This window comes from Diabrotica undecimpunctata, chromosome 7 (assembly GCF_040954645.1).
Source record: "Diabrotica undecimpunctata isolate CICGRU chromosome 7, icDiaUnde3, whole genome shotgun sequence".
Classification (NCBI taxonomy): Eukaryota; Metazoa; Arthropoda; class Insecta; order Coleoptera; family Chrysomelidae; genus Diabrotica; species Diabrotica undecimpunctata.
In genome coordinates, this window is record NC_092809.1 from 146,506,731 (window position 1) to 146,530,739 (window position 24,009).

The 24,009-nt window shown below is 33.9% G+C and overlaps 1 protein-coding gene across 1 annotated transcript in view; it reads right to left on the reverse strand.

Annotated features, from left to right (window-relative positions):
* Positions 1–3,362: 3,362 nt before the first annotated feature.
* LOC140446661 (uncharacterized) overlaps positions 3,363–24,009 on the reverse strand; it is a 48,026-nt gene continuing 27,379 nt past the window's right edge. Inside the window, exons 3-5 of the mRNA XM_072539250.1 lie at positions 13,006–13,618; positions 5,901–6,043; positions 3,363–3,735 (exon numbers count right to left, since the gene is read on the reverse strand). Of these exons, the coding sequence (XP_072395351.1) occupies positions 3,520–3,735; positions 5,901–6,043; positions 13,006–13,618 (972 nt within the window). The 3' untranslated portion in view covers positions 3,363–3,519. The remainder of the gene's footprint in view (positions 3,736–5,900; positions 6,044–13,005; positions 13,619–24,009) is intronic.

Here is a 24,009-nt window from a genome sequence, read left to right on the forward strand (position 1 = left end):
CGGACACTGTTACCTCAAGGGGTACATGAGCAAAATCGGATTAGCAGAAAGTGCAAATTGCAGATTCAGTCAGGCTTACGACAAGACGGCTAAACACGTTCTGTGCAAACTCCCAGAGTTGGATAGGATAAGACTCAATATATTTGAATATATTTGAGCATTATTAACTTGAGTCCTACGACTTTGTAGAAGCGTCACCGTAAAAGACCATAATAGACTTTATTAAAAAGGCTGGACTGAAGGTACAACTTTAATCTAGGCATGGGCTACAATGGAAGGATGGTTAAGCGTCCACTCATGTTAAACTTAATCTAACCTGAGACATGCCGTTGAATATTGAATGATTTCTTGGACATCATCATTATCATTGGTGCTACAGCCCTATAAAAGAGCCTCGACCTTCCCAAGTCTATTACGCCAGTCAGTTCTATCCATTGCCAACTGTTGCCAGTTTGCTGCGCCTATTTGTCTACCATCCTCATCTACACATCCCTCCATCTGAGTTTTGGTCTACCCCTTTTTCTACTTCCCACAGGTTGTGACATAAGGATTCTTCTAGGAGGGCTGTTCTGCTGTGATCTTGCCAGATGTCCTGCCCATCTTAGTCTTCCTATTTTTATAAAGGATACTACGTCTTTACCACCAAATATATGTTTATATCTGTGATATATCTCGTAGTTGTACCTCCTTCTCCAAACACCATTTTCACAGATGCCACCAAATATTCTTCTCAGGATCCTTTGTTCAAATATAAGCAGGAGATTTTCATCTGCCTTGGAAATGGTCCATGCCTCCGACCCATATGTCAATACTGGTTGTATAAGGGTTTTGTATATGGTTATTTTTGTTTTTTGGCTTAAGTTTCTGCTTCTCATATGTCTACTCAGTCCAAAATAGCATTTGTTTGCTAGGATTATTCTTCGCTTGATTTCTTCCGTCATGACGTTCTCCTTGGTGATCAGGGAGCCTAAGTATGTGAATTTGTCCACCACTTCAAAGGTAGAATTATCAACCGTGAATTGGTGGCCGATGTTTCTGGCTCTATTGTTGGATGTTGATGCCATTATCTTAGTTTTATTTTCATTTACTTGCAGGCCCATAATTTTTGAGGCGTGTGACAAGGTGGTATACATTTCTTGGACATCTCTATAGATATTTATCGATTTGCTCGATTTGTCATTAATAGTCAATCTTAGACTGACGACAGTTTGAGACTATATTGTCGACATAGTTCTGGTTAACTCATTGAGACGTCCTTTATGGAGAGATTACTCCACTTAGATATTCTTTTTTCAACGTTAGATATATTATGTTGCTTCTTGTTACATACAGTCTTAAAACTTGTATTGCACATATGTTCAGAATGGTTCAAGGAAGGACGCTATTGAATTTGGTATCAATATATCAACAATCCGCAAAGTTACGAGTACATCAAGATAATAATGTTAAAAAATACTATCGGGTTCTTTGTAATGATTAATGTATACTACTGTTTGATTTAAGATCATTTTTGTTCGGCTCATTGATCTTCTTCTTCTTGCAGTACCGTCTCCTATCGGAGGTTGGCTACCATCACAGCAATCTTTACTTTGTTGGCTGCCGCTCTGAACAACTGTATTGAACTGCACCCATACCACTCCCTTAAATTTCGCAACCAGGAAATCCTCCTACGTCCCACATTTCTCTTTCCCGAGATTTTTCCTTGGATTATGAGTCTAAGCAGAGAGTACTTTTCTCCTCTCATTATGTGGCCCAGATATTCCAGTTTTTTCATTTGTATGGTTTTTCATCTTGATTTGTTACTTTCATTGATGGCTCATTGATTTAAAGATACAATTTTCACAATGATTAATGATCCCAAAGATCTGTTTTTTGTTTTTCTTTTTTCCTCTCATTAAAATTTCTGTTTTTCTGCTTTTTTTGAAGATTTTTTTATATCGTTTCTACTTATTGATGCAGATATTTTCATTTATTGCGAAGATAATGTACTAGCGCATTTTCGAATATTGTTGATCAGTTCTAGATCATAATCACGCGCAGTAAAGAAATATGATCATTTTTATGGCTATACACATTGCTTTACTGCCATGATTAGAACGTTCGAAAACGCTCACTCTGCCATAAACGAATATATCTAATATTGATTAGGATATTTCATACAGTTTTTTAACATCTACATAACATGGTTGTCACATTGCCGTTACATTCTTGCCTACTTACACATCAAAATTCACTAAAACATATTGTCGTCCAAAAGAGAAGTAAGTTGTTATCACTAAAAAAGAATCAAAGATAATTTCTGTACCATGCATAATGAACAATATTTAACAGTGTTCAAGACAAAAACTTATCTAATTAAGAATACATAGTGTGCACAACAATACAAAACGGTGTTTTGATTATTTCACTTAGGTCTATCGAGTATCATTAGAAAATATTTACTAATAGAGTTTGCATTCATTATTGTCATCAAAATGTGCAAAAATAATGTAAAAAAACGTTTGCACTATCGGTTAAAACATGTGTCAAATCCGTAACAAAGTCAGTTTGTGAAAATTATCAAAGAAAATTGATCAATTCCGTTATATAATGGCTTGATTCGATCAAAGCGAAGTGTTTATGATTTTTAATTTGAAAATAATCCGTATCCTTAAATTAGGGTGTTTCAGTTTTATGATTCAGTTAAGATGTGGTTTCTTTCTTTGTAGTTTGTAATTTAATGGTGTCCAATGTCTAAATATTTTGTCTTTCCTTCTTCTCTCTTAAGGTATGACCAGCAAATTTTTATTTAATCTTTTGTACTCAGGTTAAACCTCTCACTTTATTTTTATTACAAATCCAGCTATTTTTTTGTCTGATGTCTTGATACTCAGTATATGTGTTTAAATAAATCATTGTCTTCTTTATCTTTTCTGTTGTCTTTTCTATGTCTAAGAGTTATATCTGCGAATAGGTAATATACACTGATTGGATACCCTTGTTTTTAGATCCTTGAGTATTTCTTACAGTTTATTATCTAATTAAGTTGTCTCAGTCTTATTTTCTTTACTTCTTTTTCCTCATCCTTTGTTTTTTGTTCTACTGTGATTTTGAGGTCTTTTCTTGGTTTATGCTTGTAATTTTATTACAGTTCATCTTGGATTATATTTTTATTTATTCATTGCTTGAAACTTTAACATTTTTTTTTATAATTTTCCTCTTTTACCAGCTATAAGTACAATGTCGCCAACACACCAAGTTTTTTGAAGTAATAGTAATAGGCAATTATATTGTATACCTTCAACCTCTTGCTCACGAAACTCTGTTCTCGATTTTAACTATACAACACCTATCATCTACATCTGTAAATATTTCCTTCAAATACCTTTTTATTTAAAAATGTCAATTTTTTATTCATTAATAATTTATAATTGGTAAACAAACAAAAGTTTGGACACATTTGCGATAAAAATGAAAAACTTTTTTGAACACTTCACAAACTGACTAAAACTTAATTGTTATAAATAACTTAAATATATATTATTGTCCTAACTGTAAAGGACTTAGTACAATACCGCTGTGCGCCTGTTTATCACTAGTAGTTTTTTCTTTATCTCCATCACTACTTTCACTATTGTCATTTCTTTCTAGAACAACACTTAAACAAGTCTCGGTATTGTCGTCGCCTTGGCAACTGCTGTTTGCAGGCTCTCTCGATTTTATGAACTTCGATGTCAGTTTTTCCGCTTCGATCACCTAAAACACAGAAAAAAACTTTATTTGTTATTGGTACAGAGACAGAAAGAAAGAGAGAGAGAGAGAGAGAGAGAGAGAGAGAGAGATGATAAAAAAATCACTGTTCATTCTTTAGAAGTACTTGTTCTTAGGCCCTTTCATATTACCTTTTGAAATGTTTGATACAAAAACAAATTTCAAAACCAAATTAACGTTTAAGTATTTCTATACAGGGTGAGTCATAAATATTGGGACATAGACTAAGGACAGGTTATTTGGACAAAAATATGGCTATTGGGCCAAATATGCCTTAATAAAATGTTGCTGAGAAAAAAGATACAGGGTGTTAAAGTTAATTTTTGTTTTTCGTTTTTTGCTAATAGTTTCCCTGTATATTTATAAATTGCTGTCAAAATTGGCACAGAGGCATAATCTTAGACAAGAAATAGTATTTTATTTACAATTTCACTATCAAATACCAAACTAATAAACAAAGTTGCAACTAACGTAAGGTTTCCGTTTTGACGATAAATCAAAACTAAACACACTTTAACTTAAAAGAACTCACAAAAACTCAGACTAAATGTTCTACATGGTCTCCTCCGATTTCTATGCCTTTTCTAATTCTTTTTATAAAGGATTTTCGGACGTTAAAAAAATATTATTCTGTCCCCTTATAAGATTAGCTGCATTTTGAATGTATCTCCAAAGTTCGTCTCGTGTATTAATTTCATTGGCATAAACTAAGGACTTCATATGTCCCCAAAAATACAAATCTAGCGGGCTGTACTCAGGACTTCTTGGTGGCCATTAAAAATCACTGCCTCTGCCAATCCATCGTTGAGGAAATACGTCATTAAGATGATTTCTAACAGCTAATGAAAAATGGGGTAGCACTCCATCCTACATAAACCACATTTTTCTTCTTAGATCCAGTGACAGATCATCTAAAATATCACTAAAGGCAGCTTTACATCTAGGCTATGCAAGTCTCATGCTATGCAAGTCCGTCTTGCATGGCACATCTCTTGCCTTGCTTGACCTTTTTACATCAGAGATATTTCTGTGCAATTTTAGATCCCACTTTCATTGTTGCCAACAGAGAAAATATTTATCAATTGGAGGTTATTTTATTTTAAATAAATATAATTAAGTACTAAAATAAATAATATAATAAATAAATAGACACCATTTATGGTTATTAAAAGGGTGAAGGATGTCAACCAAAGAAAAGAAAACATTGTTATTGTTGAATATTGCTGTTGTAGCAACAATCATGAAAAATAATAAAAAAAGAAAACCTAGAAAATGCTGGGTCAAACCTTGGTTGAATGCAGGACTGGGAAATTTGAAGTTACCCCAAGAGTTCTTGGATGCTAGAGACCTTCAAAGTTTTAAAAACTTTCTTCGAATGAACGAGTCCACTTTTCTTAAGCTCCTGGAAAAAATTAATCCCTTAATTCAGAAAAGAGATACCAATTTTCGCCAGTGCATTCCATCAAGGACAAAATTAATTATAACTTTAAGGTATCTGGCAACTGGTGAAACGTTTTGATCTCTAATGTACAATTTTAGAGTATCAGAATCAGATATATCTCAATTTATTCCCATTGTGTGTAGGGTAATTTATGATATACGCTAAAGATAGAGATAAGGTTATATTTTATTCTGTAATCTATTATAAATTGTTATGTTGGCAACATGAATTTTAACGATAAATTGCAAGAAAATAGCATGAAAAATAGAACATGTTCTAATTTTTCGTCTAGCACAATAATTGCATGGAAATAGCCCGTGGGCATGCGCAGTTCCATGATCTGTCTTGCATGGCTCTTGCCTAGCATGAAAATAGCATAATGTAAAACTGTCTTAAGAGTATTTTCCAAAAATAATAAATAAGAATCTCCATTTAAATTCGGAGGAAGAACATAAGGCCCTAGTAGTTGGTCGCCTATAATGCCACACCAAATATTCAATTTAAACTCATGCTGAAAATGTCTAGCTTTAATAGCATGCGGGTTTTCTTCTTCCCAATAATGACTATTTCGCCAATTAAAAACCCCTCGTCTGGTAAAAGTTGCTTCGTCGGTGAACATAATATTTTTAATAAAGTGTCTGTCATTGCGATGTTTATTCAGAATACGTTGGCAAAATTGTAACCGTCGTGGAAGATCTGTTGAAAGTAAATTTTGAACAGGAGTGAAGTGATAAGGATGGAGGTTCTCTTTTTTTAGAATTCTAACAATAGACGACTGACTTACTCCTGTTGCTGCTGATAGATGTCGTGAACTTATTTCAGGATTTTCATCTACTCTAACCAAAAGTTCATCTTGATTAGGTGTAATTTGTTTCGGTCGACCACCCCGATTTTTAGTGTGAAATGACCCAGTTTCACCTAAACTACGATATAATCTTGCAAAAGTTTTGTGATTTGGTTGCCTTCTGTTTGCGTATAACATTCCATACCTTCTGGCTGCCGAGCGACCGCAAAAATTTTCTTGTGCGTATACGCAAAACATATCTCGCGTTTCTTCATTTGTAAAATGATTGTGACGAGACATTTCAATCAAAAAAAGTAATGATTACTTTTAAAAAATGCAACATTACACTACACTGTCACATCAAAAATAATTTACTCTGAACAAATGACATTTACCAACAACAATTATCTGACAGTCCAAAGCATACTTTTCATAAATGAAATAATATTTGAAATCCTTTTTTAAGACTCTAAGCAGTTCGACTGCGTTTTTATCGAAAACGTTTGAAATTATCATGTTTAAACAAGAGTACCAATTTTACGTAAAAATGATGTTTACGTCATATTTTCTAATAAAAATTACTAAAAAGTTTCATCAGAAAAAGTTTAGACTCAATTTGATCATTAGGAATGATCCACGTGGCGCCCTCTACGACAAAACGTAAAATTGTAAATAAAATACTATTTCTTGTCTAAGATTATGCCTCTATGCCAATTTTGATAGCAATTTATAAATATACAGGGAAACTATTAGCAAAAAACGAAAAACAAAAATTAACTTTAACACCCTGTATCTTTTTTCTCAGCTTCATTTTATTAAGGCATATTTGGCCCAATAGCCATATTTTGGTCCAAATAACCTGTCCTTAGTCTATGTCTCAATAGTTATGACTCACCCTGTATAAAACAGTACAACTGGTACTATGTTTTTACCTGTTGATATGCAATGGATGTGCAACGTACTATACCTAGTAATGTATTAACCTTAAACCTGGCCAATACATTACACTTTTTTAAGATTATTTCAACATAAAAGTGCAGAAATAAAATATTTCTCATAAAAAATGGTTAGAATTTCTGCTAAATAGTCTACAAATATTCTACAAATTATTAAATACCAAGAAAGAGTAATAAACTGGCTACTATCTATATGTAAATCACAGAAATAGAAGATTAAAACCATCAAATGGGTCCTTTATTGGGATCCAACAACTCAGATGGTATGGTTATGTCCAAGCTGTACAAGATGGAATATAATCAAGAGTAAAAATAGAAAATATATTACGACCGAATTCTTATTGAATACACGTTTGAGATAAGAATGCATCGTCAACATTGCTTAAAATATTTTATTGCAGCAGGTTTAAAATAGTGGAACAAAAAATCAAGAAATAGGAATAGAACTCAGAAACATGGTCAAAAGACCCTAGGACCAAATATCTCTGTATCGATAGTGAAAAATTCGAATGTTATTATAAACTTCGAATTGTTTTTAATTCACTGTGTCCGCTTCTTCTCGATCGACGATGATAAAATAAAATGTTAAAGTTGTGGAGAAGAACATAATTTTATTGGCAGCTACTCAATTATTACACTATTGTTGTTGTTAAGGTAAAATTTTATAATAGACTGATTGCCAAACTAGTCCCAAAGCTATATTTATAATCTCACTAAAATGCTACGATTCATCAAATAAGTGTATTGCCCTCTGCATAGAACAACAACCAATGACTTTAGAAAGCTGACAAATATAATTTGAACCGAGGAAATGATTGCAATCATTTCCTCAATACCTATTAGGCAATCTATAGTTTGCAGAAAGCTGAACAAACTGTAAATAAGCTACTAATCGATATGTTTCATAATTATATACGGTGAAGCTATAAAAATTCAAAAAATTAAGATTAATATGAGGTTATAAGTTAATAGACTAATTTGTTATTGAACAGGTAGAAAACTCAGTGAACTATTAACTATGTAAAAATTGGGGGTATGGGGAACCACAAGATAAATGGACGACGGCATTAATACGAAAACGTCGGAGGGAAAAAATAGACAAAGAACTAGAAATTCCATATATATATATAATATATATATATATATATATATATATATATATATATATATATATATATATATATATACTACAATATGACCGTTTTAAAGTTATAAATAGGTTAAAAGATTATATAGAAGCATGAGAAATGAGAAATAGTTAATTCATTCGTGCATTGAAAACAGTACAGAAAAGAAAAAAAGGAAAGAAGATGAAAACAAACATGATAGTAATATTAAAATAGACCCTAAAAGCATAAATGTATAAGATGAATGCATAGAATAGAAGATAATGGCAAAATATACTCAAGAAATGTAGAGATGTGTTAAACAATAAAAAGCATATGGTGTCGAAATAGAAAGATATTTAATGCCCATTTCAAAGCAGGTGATGCAAGAAAAAAATATGATACTTAAACATTTCGTGGAAAGAAGTTATGTGCATATAGAAATGATGATATGCAATCAGACAAACGAAAATTAATACCTTTGTTGGCTCCTGAAGAAGATGTTCCGGGGAAAACCTCACATCTTTGTCAACTTGCTAAAAAACAGTTAAAAACCTTAAAATTATTACTATAAAAAAATTTCAAATGGTGTATTAAAATTTCAATCCCTAATTACAAATTAAATTTTTTATTTTAAAAAGGAGATGGAAGTGAACATTTTTAATAAAAAATATTAAAATAAATCGATGTATATTTTCATTCAGTATAGTCTTCTTTGGCTTTTATCAAGCTCTTGTTTATTTTAAATTATGATTCCTCTAAGGGAGACTTCTCAAGAAGTTGTTATACACATAAACTGTCTTAGTTATAATAATCCGTAATGCGCCTTACTCACTGATGCTTTTAGTGTATGTGAAATGAGTATTAGTTTAAATTCAATTTAAATGTATTATACAGTGTGTAAAAGCCAAATGGAATAAATTCATTATTTAGGTTAGTGTACATATTTATAAAAATTCCCAAAACACGTCTAATTTAAATTATAACTTGACATTCTTTAACGTGAAAACGCAACCCCTACCTTCAACCCCCTTAGAATGACAGGTACAACCCCAATTTTTAAAATAGGAAGTATAGGCTTGTGATATATCGTTTGAAAGGTCTTTTCATTCTCCATTCAAAAATGTTGTCGCTATCAAGTTTATTAAGATTAATTAAGATAAAATAAATTAAAATCATGTGGTTACCGAAATTCGCTACAATACAATCAAAAACTAAAATGTAATGCAAAACGTAATAAAATGTAGAACACGAAAAAGAACTATGAATGTTAATGAAGTAGATGTTCAAAATGTTCACCGCGAACGTCTTGGCAACATCCTAATTTCAAATAAAACTGTCTTCTAACATTATTTAACATAACAGGCGTGATCGACCTAATCGCAAGCGTTATTTGTTCTTTTAAATCAGAAGGTTTAGTTTTGTACACATGGCTCTTTACATATCCTCATAAAAAGAAATCTAATAATGTAAGATCAGGTGATCGCGCTGGCCATTCAATCGATCCTTGCCTCCTTATCCACCGATTGGCAAATATTGTATCGAGGTACTGCCGGACATTAAGTTGGTAATGTGGTGGTGCTCCATCCTGCTGAAACCATATCGTATTCGCTGGAACTTGAGGGTTTCCTGGATCAGGATATAAATCTGCCAAGGTTGGAATGACATCATTTTGAAGTAGTGCCAAATAATTGTTGCCATTCAAGTTGCCCTCAATGAAAAAGGGACCAATGATATTGTTTCCTACAATCCCTGCCCAAACATTAACCTTTTGAGGGTATTGAGTGTGTTCTTCTCTCATCCAGTGAGGATTTTCCGTGGCCCAGTAGCGGCAATTTTGCCGATTAGCATGACCGTTAAGTGAAAAAGTACACTTATCAGAAAACATAACGTCTTCTAATTGGATAATATTGTTATCCAACATGTCCATCATTTGCTCACAAAAAAAAGTTCTCCTATCAAAATCGTCTTCCATGAGCTCCTGAGTAGGTATCATCTTATAGGGATGCAATTTATTTTATTTTAATATGTTTACTATCGATGTATGGCTAGCATTGAATGTAGTGGATGCCTGTCTACTCGATGTATGTGGATTTTCCTGAAACTCAAGCAACACATCTAATTTGAGTTCATCACTCAGTGCATTGGCAGCTGCTTTTTTTATCTGCCTTACATGACCAAACTCGCGAAACTGCTTCTCTATTTTACTTATTGTTCCTTGGGATATAGGAGGTAAATTAGGAAATTTCTCATGAAATAGGCGAGTTACTTCCTGTTGTGTTCGGGTATTATCTCCGTAACCAATCATTTGTAAAACTGTTATTTTATGCATTTCCGTTAATCTAACCATTTTTCAGAATTGAATTGAACGAACTTTTTACTTAAATTAAAATACTGACAACTTAAATAAAACAATTTACTAATGCGTGTTAAAATAACGTTGCGACGGAAATTCTTTAAAATTTTTTAATGGTTACCATCTATAAACCACATTGCTATGGTTTTTGTTCACTTTCTCATTATCAAGACCTAAACGGGAAATAAATTTTGAGTATATTTTAGCGAATTTTGGTAACCACATGATTTTAATTTATTTTATCTTAATTAATCTTAATAAACTTGAAAGCGACAACATTTTTGAATGGAGAATGAAAAGACCTTTCAAACGATATATCACAAGCCTATACATCCTATGTTAAAAATTGGGGGTTGTACCTGTCATTCTAAGGGGGTTGAAGGTAGGGGTTGCATTTTCACGTTAAAGAATGTCAAGTTATAATTTAAATTTGACGTGTTTCGGGATTTTTTATAAATATGTACAGTAACCTAAATAATGAATTTATTCCATTTGGCTTTTACACACGGTATATAATTTCCACTAAGAACGTGGCAACCGGGCAAAACTATAGATAAAATTTCTTCCTACCTATATAGCCTAGTCGTCAGAGATTTATGGCTCTATACTCTGACAATTGCGGGAGGCAAAACAAAAATTGGTATTTTAACTGCTGTTTGGATCAAGTTGTTAGTTTTAGGACATTTTAAACAAGTGCAGTACTGTTATACTGTCATGAAACACACTATGTACTATCTGATAGTGATTTTGACATAGTAAAGCGGTCCGTAAGGGTCCATTGTTGGTTTCTTTATGATTAAATGAGTTGGGAGGAAGTTCTAAAGAAGGCACAGAAGAAACCAACGCTCCAGGTTCCAGTCAGAATTTTTCCGAAATGCTAAGAAATTTTACATAATTCCGACACTTACCATGGTCCAGTTATACCTGTTTCATTAAAAAAAGAGGCCGACCAACTTCTTTTGAAGCTCCTATACACAGCAATATATACACAAACGACCAACCTACACCGACCGAAACCAAGCACTTCCTCTATGCTGCCGATCTTGCTATATGTGCTCAAGGAAATAGTTTTAAAGAAGTGGAGAAGAAACTCGAAATTGCATAAAAAACAATGACAGCGGACTACCTGCAGAATTCCCTGAGACCCAATCCCTCTAAAACCCAAGTCTGCGCTTTTCACCTTCGCGCAAAGGAAGCCAAGCAAATTGTGTGGAATGGTAATACATTAGAACACACAAACCAACCTATATATCTTGGAGTAACTCTGGACCGGTCCTTCACCTACAGACAACATTGCATAAAAACGAAAGGGAAAGTAACAACTAGGAACAGCATACTCAGAAAGCTAACGTGAAGTAAATGGGGTGCACGTCCTGGCGTTTTAAGAACAACGGCACAGGCACTGTGTTTCTCAACTGCTGAATATGCGTGCCCCGTTTGGGGAAGATCTGCCCACACCAAACAAGTTGATACTGCGCTAAGTGAGACATGCAGGATAGTAACGGGGTGCATGAAACCAACGCCACTCTCAGATCTATATAAAGCAGCGGGTTTTGCAGAACCCTCAACACGCAGAGGCGTTGCAGAGCACATAGAGAAAATTAAACAGATCGCGGACGAGCGGCATGCCCTATACAAAGCTCGAACACCACGAAAGCGACTAAAATCTAGGAAAAGCTTCCTTGGAACAGTGCAGGAGGGACCGCATGAGTATTTTCCTCTTCCCCAGGTTCAATGGACCTGCCAGTCCCTAGACTTTAAAACGTGGAAAACTATGAATCGGATAAGAACGGGGGTCGCTCCAGTAAAATCAAACATGGCAAAATGGGGAAAAATCGACCAAGATAATGTGAACTGTGACTGTGGAGAAACACAGAATATGGAACATCTTCTGACATGCAGAAACTGTCCTCATCGATGTACCCTCGAAGATTTGTGGCTCGCCAACCAAGATGGAACCGACGTAGCCCGATACTGGGCCGAAATTTTATGAATGTCCGGACACGATAAAGTAAGTTTGAAGCTCCTTTCAGAAAGAATTTATTAAATAAATACGGATTCACCTCGTATCAAATATAAAGTCGAAAATTCAAAATATGGGCACGTTATGTCTTGTTTACAATGTATCCCTCAAGCATATCATTCGTTTTACAAAGATTTGAAGCCAAAAATTACACAACCGTACGCAAACGTGGGGTCCGACAGGGATGTATACTATCACCCCTGCTGTTCATCATATACTCTGAGGAAATCTTTCAAAAAGCAGTAGAGAATATTGTAGCCGGAATTTAAATTAACGGAAAGTGTATCAATAACTTTAGATACCCGGACGATACGTTGATATTCGGTCACAGTTGTGAAGCCCTCTTTGAACAGGATCACAGTAGTAAGTCAGAGATATAGACTTTCACTAAATATTAAGAATGCCATACGTATGATGATCTTCTGATAAAAAAGAACATCAATTTGGATAAATCAGTGTGAATGGTCAATCAATTGAAAAAGTAAAAATATACACCTACCTTGAAAATAACAAAGAAAAATAATAAATTCAGCTCGACTCAGAACAGGTATAGAAAGTGGGGTACTTACCGATTTGCTTTCACTGCCACTATCGGAACTTGAAATACTCTGTATATCATACGTTAAGTCCAGAGCTTGCAACTCGATGATGGAGTCCTCTCTCGGAGATTTATTTCCTTCTTCGCTAAAGCTATTAGGTAAGTGGATTTCCGGGATGGAGATCTTCGTAGCTGACTGAGGTAGCTCCTTGTATTCAGCGGTACTAGTACTAGGCAACGAATGATTAGGCGGTACTATGGAAACTTTCTTTTTACTTTTTCTATGGGAAGTCTTATCTACATTTACAAAATCCGAATCATGCGCACAATTAAACTTAGTCGCCAAATACCTATTAGATCCGTGTGGACATACGTTGGCTTTAAGTCGAGTCTTTTTTCGATTTCTAAAACAAGTAGACGGCACGGCACATAATAACACTCGAATTAGGCAACACAGTAGGCCGCATGCTATAAGTGTAGGTCCGATGAGTCGTAGTTCTAAGGTTTTGAAGCCTTTCTCGCCGGTTCCCACGAAAAAGATGACACTACCGATCGCGGTGGTTCCCAAACCGACGTAGAGAAGGGCGTTCGCGGCGGCGCTCTGGTGGTACACGCTGAAGAAGTCTTCTTCGTCCGAGCCGACGCCAAAGCTTGAATCGTGTATCTAAAGAAAAAAAAAACCTTTTTTAGTTAATCTGAATTAAAATAATAATACAGACATATATAAAAGGGGCATATTAAGCACGAAAAATCATAAATGTTTGTTTTGTTCTCTTAAAGTCTGTCTTCATTTACACTGCTACATAACATGTCTTTGTTGAGTTCTAGGTAAATAGACCTAGGTTGAGCCCTAATCGAAAACAGACTGGAAGAGAAAAAAGTGGGTACTTAAGAAAACTTTCCACTCGAGAAGAGTGGTGCCGCTCCGTAGCGCCATCTAATTTAGATGACAAAAATTAGACATCACTGAGTGCCTTTGAACTACGTATAAATAATCGTTGAAATAAAAAGAAAGTTTGATTTCCATAATTTCACAGAACGTCATCTACATCTATTTCGTATTTCTACTTTCAGGAATTAGTATTTGTATGCCAGCGTTTAATAGAGTATTTTGTATGATAGTCTTGTCTGCAAGAGAGTTTACAGTTTACAAGAGATGTGGAATGCAAACACCAACTTTATAAATGCGTGGACAGGTATGTCATACAGGTTAAAAAAACCACTTGCTTCTTGTTGTATATCATTTATATTCCAGTCTTCAGAGATTTGATCTCTAAAAACCAGACAAACAAGCTGAATTTTGGTAAAATGTCTATTTTGGGAGCCCAAAAAGATGCAAGAAAGTCTACCAGTTCTACCTCTGGTTTCACCCTAAATTCCCCGCGAAGGGGGGGGGGGGGCGGAACACAATTTTTTAATTTAAAATTGTATACACTCGATATTTTTTGATCAGAGTATCCTATTGACTAAAATCAAAATGCGTTTTAAAGGCAACCAGCGCAATACTTTTGTATGCAATTTTTAAATATGTGTATATTATTTACAATGTTTCTAAAAAACGCCGAATTTCAACTTTCACCTTACAAACGAACTCACGTCACGGGAGATGCTTCCACGAAGACGGCATCGGATGGAATTTGTAGCTAAAGTTGCGTAGTTTTGTAAAACATGCTTGTGCAATCAAAAAGAAAGAGTTTTCAACGTTTTATATCGTTCGTAATGTGAAAGTTTAAACTGTGAGTTTTTAGTCATATTTCAAATGTCTCATATTTGTTGTCAAAACGCAAAATCGAAATTTCATGCAATAGGTTTTAAAGATTAGGCTTTAATAATGGAAATTCCGCTGTAGAATTTAGTCACGAGTTGTATTATTTTATGTCTGTAATTCTGGTGTTTTCGTTTGTTAGAGCAACGATTTGCTTTTTCCCAATGATTAATGTTATACTTGTTTTCTTATAGTTTCTCCTGTTTTCGATTGCATTTTCTATCAGTCTTTCATTGTATTTTCTTCTGTCTTTCTAATACTTTCCTTATTGTCTTTCAAAATTCTGTGTATTGTATTCTCTTTTATCAGATCGTTTAATATGTTTATTTTGTTGTTGCGGGCCTCCGGTGGCACTATCAGGATGATTTCCATTAATCGAGAACTGTCGATTTGGTCATGTAATCTTTTATAAATTGTCCTTTGGTAGTGATCTTTTAGATTGTTAATATTTATACCGATTACTTTTGGTTTTGTGATTAATTTTATTCTTTCTTGTTTCAGATCTAGAACAATTTTTGCTCAATTTTGCATTTTAAGACGGAGTCATCATTTTATTACGTGTTTTAGAAGAATTTGATATTAAAAATTGTCATAATCAATTTCCGAAATATATTTATTTGAACAGAAATAAAATGAAATACAAAGAAATAAACAAAACTATTAGAAAAAATATCAACGAGTGTAAACGGAGAGTACAGGAAGAAAAGATAGAGAAAACAATTGAAAAAAATAGAAACATAAAGTGCTTAAAGCAGAACCTGGGAAACATACAAATTAATAGCATAAAGAACAAAGAAGGAGTAGAGACCAACAATGTAAAAGAAATTTTACAGATAACGCACGAATATTATACAAATCTCTATAAAACAGAACAAAAACCAACCCAAGAAATTCGTAATCAGTTACAACTGAAAATAAAGAACGTTAACTCTGACCTACAACCAGAAATCAGTCAAAATGAAATAAAAAAGGCACTCAAAGAAATGAAGAATAAAAAATCTCCTGGGAAATGCTAAAAAATGGGGGGAAAACTACAGTGGAAGTCCTTTATGTACTAATGAATAAAATATTGAACACATAACAAATGCACACCACATGAAACGAGGAAATAACACTATTACTATTTAAGAAAGGCGATAGAAAAGATCTGAAAAACTATATTCCCATAACGCTACTGAATGTAATGTACAAACTGTTAACTAAACTACTAACAAACAGATTAACAACTAAGTTAGATAATTACCAGTTAAGAGAGCAAGCCGGTTTTAGATAAGGATTCAGTACAAGCGACCATCTGCTTACGATAAAAGTATTAATTGAAAAGGCCAACGAATATCAAATCCCAATGCATATGGCATTTGTAGACTTTGAAAAAGCATTCGATAAGGTGGCACATTGGGCAGTAAAGAAGTTTTTATAAAATGGGAGAATAGACTATATATATACGGACTTAATTTCCAATATATATGATCAAGCAACAACATCCATCAAAATAGTTGAATAAACGAAGCCCATTAAGATACGGCGAGGAGTCAGACAGGGTGACACTAAGGTGAATTAAGCTTTGGAGGACGTTATGAGGAAATTACAATGGGAAAAACGGGGTATTAACATAAATGGCCAATAATTGAATCACTTTAGATATGCAGACGACATTGTATTAATAACAGATAAAAGGGAAGAATTACAAAATATGATGGATGAATTAAATAGTGAATCAACAAAAATAGGTCTACAAATGAATTATAATAAAACGAAAATTATGACCAACCAACCAGAAGAATTAATAATTACAAATGCACAAACAACTATAGAACAAGTAAAAGAATATGTATATTTGGGACAACTAGATAAATTAAATAAAGAAAATCAAACCGGAGAAATAAAGAGAAGGATACGGTTAGCTTGGGTATCCTTCGGAAAACTTTCCTATATACTAAAAAATAGAAAATACCCCCAATATTTAAAAACAAGAGTCTTCAACCAATGTATACTTCCTGTTCTCACATACGGTTCTCAAACTTGAACGTTTACAAAGGAAAACATGGAAAAAATAGCGAATATAAAAAGAACCATCGAAAGGCAAATGCTGAATATCAGGCTATCAAACAAGAAAAGAAATACTTGGATCCGTAACAAAACAAAATTGACCGATGTATTAATGCAGATAGCAAAACTTAAGTGAAAGGTCGCTGGACATACCATAAGACAGAAAGACGACAGATGGAATAAGATGATTATACACTGGAGACCATATAGTTACAAACGAAAAAGAGGAAGGCCACAAATGAGATGGTCAGATGACGTGAAAAAACACGCAGGCCCGAAGTGGATACAAACTTTCTACAATAGAGAGGCGTGGAAGAAAGAAGAGGAGGCCTATGTCCAAAATTGGACAGCAAGTGCTGTATAGATAGATTTATTGTTAGTTTCTCAAGACTACTAACTTTGCCGTTAATTTCCATCTAAACATCTTAAAATTATATTATTAAATACGTAAATCTATGTTTTTTAGGTCATACTAGTTTTGAATTTATTAGTTTATCTTTATATGTATAGTGCACAATTGCACATTTGTCGCATTGATAGAGTTTACTGCGGGATATAATAATTACTCCTCTCTACTCTTTTGTTCAAAATTTTACGGGAGGCCTACGTTTAGCAGTGGACAAATATAGGCTAATTGATGGTGATGATGATGACTCTTTTGTTACTGTGCAGTGGGTAATCATCGTGTATCTTTTCCGTTACCGATCTCGTTCTATTTCCCCTATCTTATTTATTAGGTTTCCCTGTTCCTTTCAAAAATAGGATGGTACCCAACATTTTTATCTCTTTCATGTTCTCTTGTTTATCTCACTCGCGAACTATTTGTAGTCTACCTCGGTCTAACCCCGAGCAAGATACCTCTACCATACTGAAGCCTGGACCTTAGTATCATTATTTGTGTAACCGTGTTGCCAATGCTCAGAGCATTGACCATCTTCCATTAGGCATACTCACCCACTGCCCAACAGTAATAGCTGTTCAGACAATACATAATCAGAGCTATTAGATTCTCCATGTTATTTATTCTGTCTCTTCTTGTTACTCTGCAGCTTCTCCTTAGGAATTCCATCTCTGTTGCTCTTATTTTGTTTTTGGTTTTCTTATTTATTGTCCAATTTTCACACCCATAAGTGAGGATAATTCTTGCCATGGTATTATATATTTTTTTCTTTGTTTTCATGCTGATGTTCTTATCCCATAGTACCGGGTTCAATTTTCGTATGCAGTCTCTTGTTTGTCCTAGTCTATTTTTTATATCTTCCTCCGTTGTTCCTTTGTTTGATATTATGAAACCTAAATACTTATACTTGTCTGTTCCTTTGATTTGTTTACCTTCGTCTATTTCCAGCTGTTTTATTTCTGTATTCTCCGTTGTTAGGTATTCAGTTTTCTTTAGGTTTATTTCTATCCCATTCTTTGTATATTCCTGCTCCAGTTTTCTCATCATAAAACTGAGGTCATCCTCGTCTTGTGCGATCACTATTTGGTCGTCGGCAAAACTTAGCGTATATAGATATTCGTTCCTTACTGGTATACCCATTCCTTCGCACTTTCTTTTCCATGGTTTCAGGGTTTTTTCCAGGAATATTTTGAACAGGGTGGGGGATGTGGAGCAACCCTGTAGTAGTCCCTTTGTCGTCTTAAATGGCCTGCATATTCTATTGCCCGTTTTGATAGCTACTTCGTTATTCTTGTAGAGTGCTTTTACAGCGTTTATTAATCTTCGTGGAACTTCGATGTCTTCCATTGTTTCCCATAGCTTGGTTCTAGGTATTGAGTCATATGCCTTCTTAAGATCAACAAAAGCCAGATGGACGGATCTATTTTTGGCCATTCTTTTTTCTATTAGTTGTTCGACCGTGTAAATGTGATCTAAGCATGCTTTCCCCGCTGTGAAACCTGCCTGGTCTTCTCCGATTTTATCTTGTATATATATTTCTAATTTTTCCTTTATGGTCTTTCCATACAGTCTGCCTATAGACGATATAATGCTGATTCCCCGATAGTTTTCGCAGTTTTTTCTATTTCCTTTCTTGTATATTGATGTCATATATGCTTGGGTCCATTCTGCCGGTAAGTCTTCTCCATTCAGTGCTCTCTCCGAGGGAATGAACTCCGACATAATAGACTACATCGAACAGAAGAGATTAACATGGTACGGACATGTCAGAAGAGCAGACCAAAATCGGTGGATAAATAGAATAACAGAGTGGAGCCCGATAGGAAGAAGAAAGAGAGGCAGACCCCGAAGATCTTTCAGAGATGAGGTGGACAAAGCAATGAGTAGAAGAAACCTACAGGAAGGGGACTGGCTAAACAGGAAAAATTGGAGAAAACGATTGAGTGAAGGAATACAGTGAAAACTGTGGAAATCCTTGTATATATATAGCTATTAGATTATGAATATAATAAATTAATAAAAATATCGCTTGTTCAAAACGAGTTAATATTCACAGAGCACTAGTAGATTCAGCGTCCTCGAATTAGGTTTGTCCACCAGGTTCGTAGCTAATGTATTTTACTGTACTGCAGATTACTATGATTTCTTTTGGGTTTATATTTATTCTTCTTATATTTTGTTGCATTTATTTATAAAACTGTTCAGCATCTGTTTCTGGTATTCCTGCTGTAGGAGCATATACCTACTTCGATTGTATTTGTATCAATCGGTTTGCTTTTTTGCTAACATTATTATCCTCTCCGATATAGGTACTACGTTATAGTCGTTACTTGGTATTATAAATATACTCACTCTGTCTCTGCATTTTGGAAAAGTAGAAACTGTACCCATCGTATCTATTAATATACTCCATTATTGTTCTCGTTTCACCGATATCCATGATATAAATTTTCATGTATTCATTTCTTTGTAAAAATACCTGTCCACGACATTTTTTGATAGGTTTTTCTCTTATAGGCGAGTTAAGTTAGACAGTATGAATGTCCTAAACTTCTTCATAGTTCTAGGTTCCATTTGGTAACAATATTACATTTTATTAACGGCATATATACCGATTCAATAAATTTTTCTTCTTTGTCCGCATTTAGTGCATAAACTTAAATTACATTGATACTTTTATGTTGGCAACCCATCCCGAGTAGTAAATTTTGTTTAATTCTACTGGGATTGTAACTTTTATGGCCTTTCATGTCTATGTAACTCCTTGTTTTATAGATAATCAGATTACTAGCTATTACCTAAGTAAACAATGACTGCACATTATCTAATTTAATTAATTACATAACAAATTTATTGATTAAAACGCCACTAACAGTTTATTTACAAAAAGGCTAATTTCAACCTTACCTTCATGTTTCCTCGTTTAATATTTTTAACTAACACACTTCACGAAATATTGCTAAGTGCGGATCATAATTGGAGGCTCTTTCTATAAATACGGGCGGTTCCATGTTTACGGTGCATTAAGAAAAATTGATGGTTTGCGAGCTTTTAATCGTTTTTTTTAATCAAAGTATTGATTATAGGGTATTTTAAAGGTTTTACAAAGACGGATGACATTCTAGGTATTAAATAATAGTTTTTTAACAGGTTGGCGTTTATTAATAGCATAATTGTTTTGGGTGAAAACTATAGGACATGTAATAACCCTATAAAAGCCGTCTATGTGCTTGAAAAAAATATGACGAATCAAAATCCTCTTACGAATACTTACAAGCATTCATGAATAATTAAAATACAAGTGAACAGTAATCTCACTAAGAGATGGAGAGCTCCTACAGAAAACCAGTCACATTGCACCTAAACTCTCCCATTTACAAAGTAAAGAAATAATCTTCTTTTTTGGGTGCCGTGTCCGATTTCAGACGTTGGCCATCATCATGTTTACAATTTTGTGAAATCTTTCTTTATTGGCTGCTGCATGAAGAACATTCGAAGAACATCTTCATTGGAGGTATGAGAGATCCACGGGATCATTAGGATGCTACGAAAGCATCACAATTCGAACACTTAAAATTTATTCAACACTAATGTCTAAGTCTGATATTCGTATATTAGGATATATTATTACATATAACATCTCAGAACCCTTTCACGAATTTGGTTATAATTCTGGTTATTATGTCTTCATCAGAGTCACCATTCACATTTAACCAACTGAAAAGGTATTTAAAATGGTTTACAGGGCCTATCCTCTCCCCATTTAGACAAATCTAATAATGATCTACATTTATCGTTCCAATTATCATCCATATTTGAAACTCTCTCAGAGTATGTATTGAAAAAACTAGGCGACAAAACGCAGACTTGTTGTACTCCAGGTTTAATGGATAATTTTTTAGTATGACTGTTTTCAATTTGAATAGAGGTCTTCTCGATTATAGTACAGATATTTGAGTATTCTTTTATCGTAGTAGTCCAGTCGTGCTTCTTGTAGGCACTTAAAAAGCATATTGTGTTGAAGTCGACCAAAAGTCAATGAAACACAGATACTTCCTTCGTCATAGTTATGACCATTTCTTTCTTGTAGTATTGAAACTGTCGTGTTTGTGTTGAAAGTCTCCTATTTCTGTATAAGAGTTATCAAGGCAAAGTTCTTTTTTATAACGAATGCGATTGGCATACGAAAGAAATTAACTATTGTATTTTAAAAATAAAAGTGAAACTGGAACAAACCATGAAGTGGAAATATCCAGGAGTGGCTAGTATACCTGTTGAATACAAAGAACGTGGTGTTCGTGTGTATTAAGGTATAAAAAATGCTTATTAAAAGCTTAAAATTTTTGAATGATGTAGTAGGAGCAAAAGTCATTGTGTTTAAGTTTGTGAATACGCAGTTTTTAGTGAAGAATTGTGTTTTGTGTATAGTAGGATCAATAGCAATTTTTGGTATGTTAAAAAAATTGGGAGAATGTAAAACAATGACTGTGATGTAAAATAAATTTGGTATACCAAGGTAAGGCAAAATTTAAGTTAGGTAGTTGAAATTAATAAATCATTTTAAAGGCGATGAAAAGAATGTTATTTCCTAATTGTTTCCTTGTATGAAGTAAGTATATCAAGTTTCCTTGATAGAAGTTGGTTTGAAATTTATGGAAGATGAATCGAGGAAAAAGAAATAAAAGAAAAAGAAAGAAAAGGAAATAGGAGATGGATGTAAAGATGTAAGCTGGGGATACTGAAACTGATTGTGATAAGAGATTGGTAGATGTAAAGTGAGTATTTATAAGAAAACTTGTGTGATTAGTTAGATAGTAGTTATTGGAGAGGATGGGAAATTGGATTTTGGAAAAGGGGGATGTTAGTGTATTAATGGTGACAAGAATAGAGTTAAGTATGGCGGATTATATAAGGTGATATTAAGCTATGGGAAAATAGAAAGAAATGTAGAAGTAAGTGAACTGGATGTGTAGTTAAAACACAGAAAGTTAGATCAGGAGAATAATTGTCGATGAAGTGGGACAAAGTCTCTGTTGATGCTGGTGTGACGATTAACACAATTGGGACTGTTTTTCTTTTCCTTGACTATTTCCAAATCATTAAAAAGGTCAAGTTTGAGATAATCTCTGCCTGGGATGTTATAAAGAAGAGAAATATCATCTGGTACCTTGATTGTGTGATTGTGATATTTAAGATGATGGGAAAAAGAAGAAGTGTTCTCTAACTTAGAATGTTCCATGGCCCTGGTTACTAGAGATCTACAAGTTCTACCAATATAAGTGGCATCACAGTCAGAACATTGAAGTTTATAAACTCCACTTCGTTTGCTGAAGTCAATAGAGTCCTTACTATTGCATAATGATCTACTCAATTTATTGTTAACTTTAAAGGAAATCTTAATATTTTCAACAGAATTCAGGATAGTGTTTTTGATTGATTCGGAGAGTGTTGGACAGTGAAATGGTAATGAGAAGTAAGATGGGGAATCTGAAGTAATGTTAGGGTAAGCTGATTGTTGAAGCAATTTACGTTTCTTTTTATAAATGAGTTTATGGATGATATCAGGGTTGTAGCCTGAAACTGATGGTTTTTAGTAAACTGATGATGGAATGATTTAATTCCGAAAAGATCTTCTTTAAAATAAAAATTTTAAGCTTTTAATAAGCATTTTTTTACCTTAATACACACGAACACCACGTGCTTTGTATTGTATTTTAAAGCTAACAAATCATACACACCTATTCGTATATTCCTTTAAGATCCAAGAATTTTTTAACATTCCGTTTATTTACAATTTGTAACAATATTACCACTTAAATAAGGAACTTAAATATATAGAAAACTTCAACAGAGAGAAAGAATTCAGAGCATTTTATAAGAAAGTTAACATCGACAGAAAAGAATTCAAGGCGACGACCTATTAACAACAAGGAAAGATGTATTGAATAGATGGGAATACTTTAAGCAGGAACTTAATATAGGGAAAGAAAAAGAAAACCTGAAAGACGAAAGATGAGGTAAGGGAAATAGAGAGGGAAGAGGAACCACCAACGATTCTTGAAGTTAAAGATGCAGTTAAAAAACTAGCCAAAACCAAATCATCCGGAATAGATAATCTCCCAGCTGAACTATCTAAAAAAGGTGGCCACGATACCATAACGGCATTACAGCAGCTTATAACAGAAATATGTACACAGAAATCCCTCCCCAATGATTGGAATATTCTAATACTTTGCACCGTTCACAAAAAAGGAGATATCTTTGAATGCTCTAACCACAGAAAAATTACGCTTCTAAATGCAGCGTATAAAATATTTTCCACAGTACTATGTGACTATATGGCACTATATGCAGAACGGATAGTAGGAAAATACCAAGCTGGTTTTAGAGGTGGTAAATCGACAATTCATCCGATTGCAACCCTGAAACAAATTTTAGAAAAATAACTGGAATATGGCATTGATACTCATCACATATTTATAGACTACAAAGCAGCCTACGACTCTGTGAATAGAAGAGAAATTTTCAAAGCAATGAAAGAGCTACTAGGAATACCAAATCAGTTGGTAAATTTAATAAAACTAACTCTTGAAAAAGTTGAATGTAGAGTACGAATTTAAACACACCTTTTAAAACAATTAACGGGCTGTGCCTGGGAAACCCTTTCTCCTGTATACTGTTCAATCTGGCTCTGGAAAAAGTAATATATATGTTACAAATCACAACCGGTTCAATATATAATAAATCAGTGTAAATGCTTGCCTATGCTGATGACATCAATATTGTTGGTAGAACGGAAAACGCTCAACGAGAGACATATGTAGCATTAAAAGAATCAGCT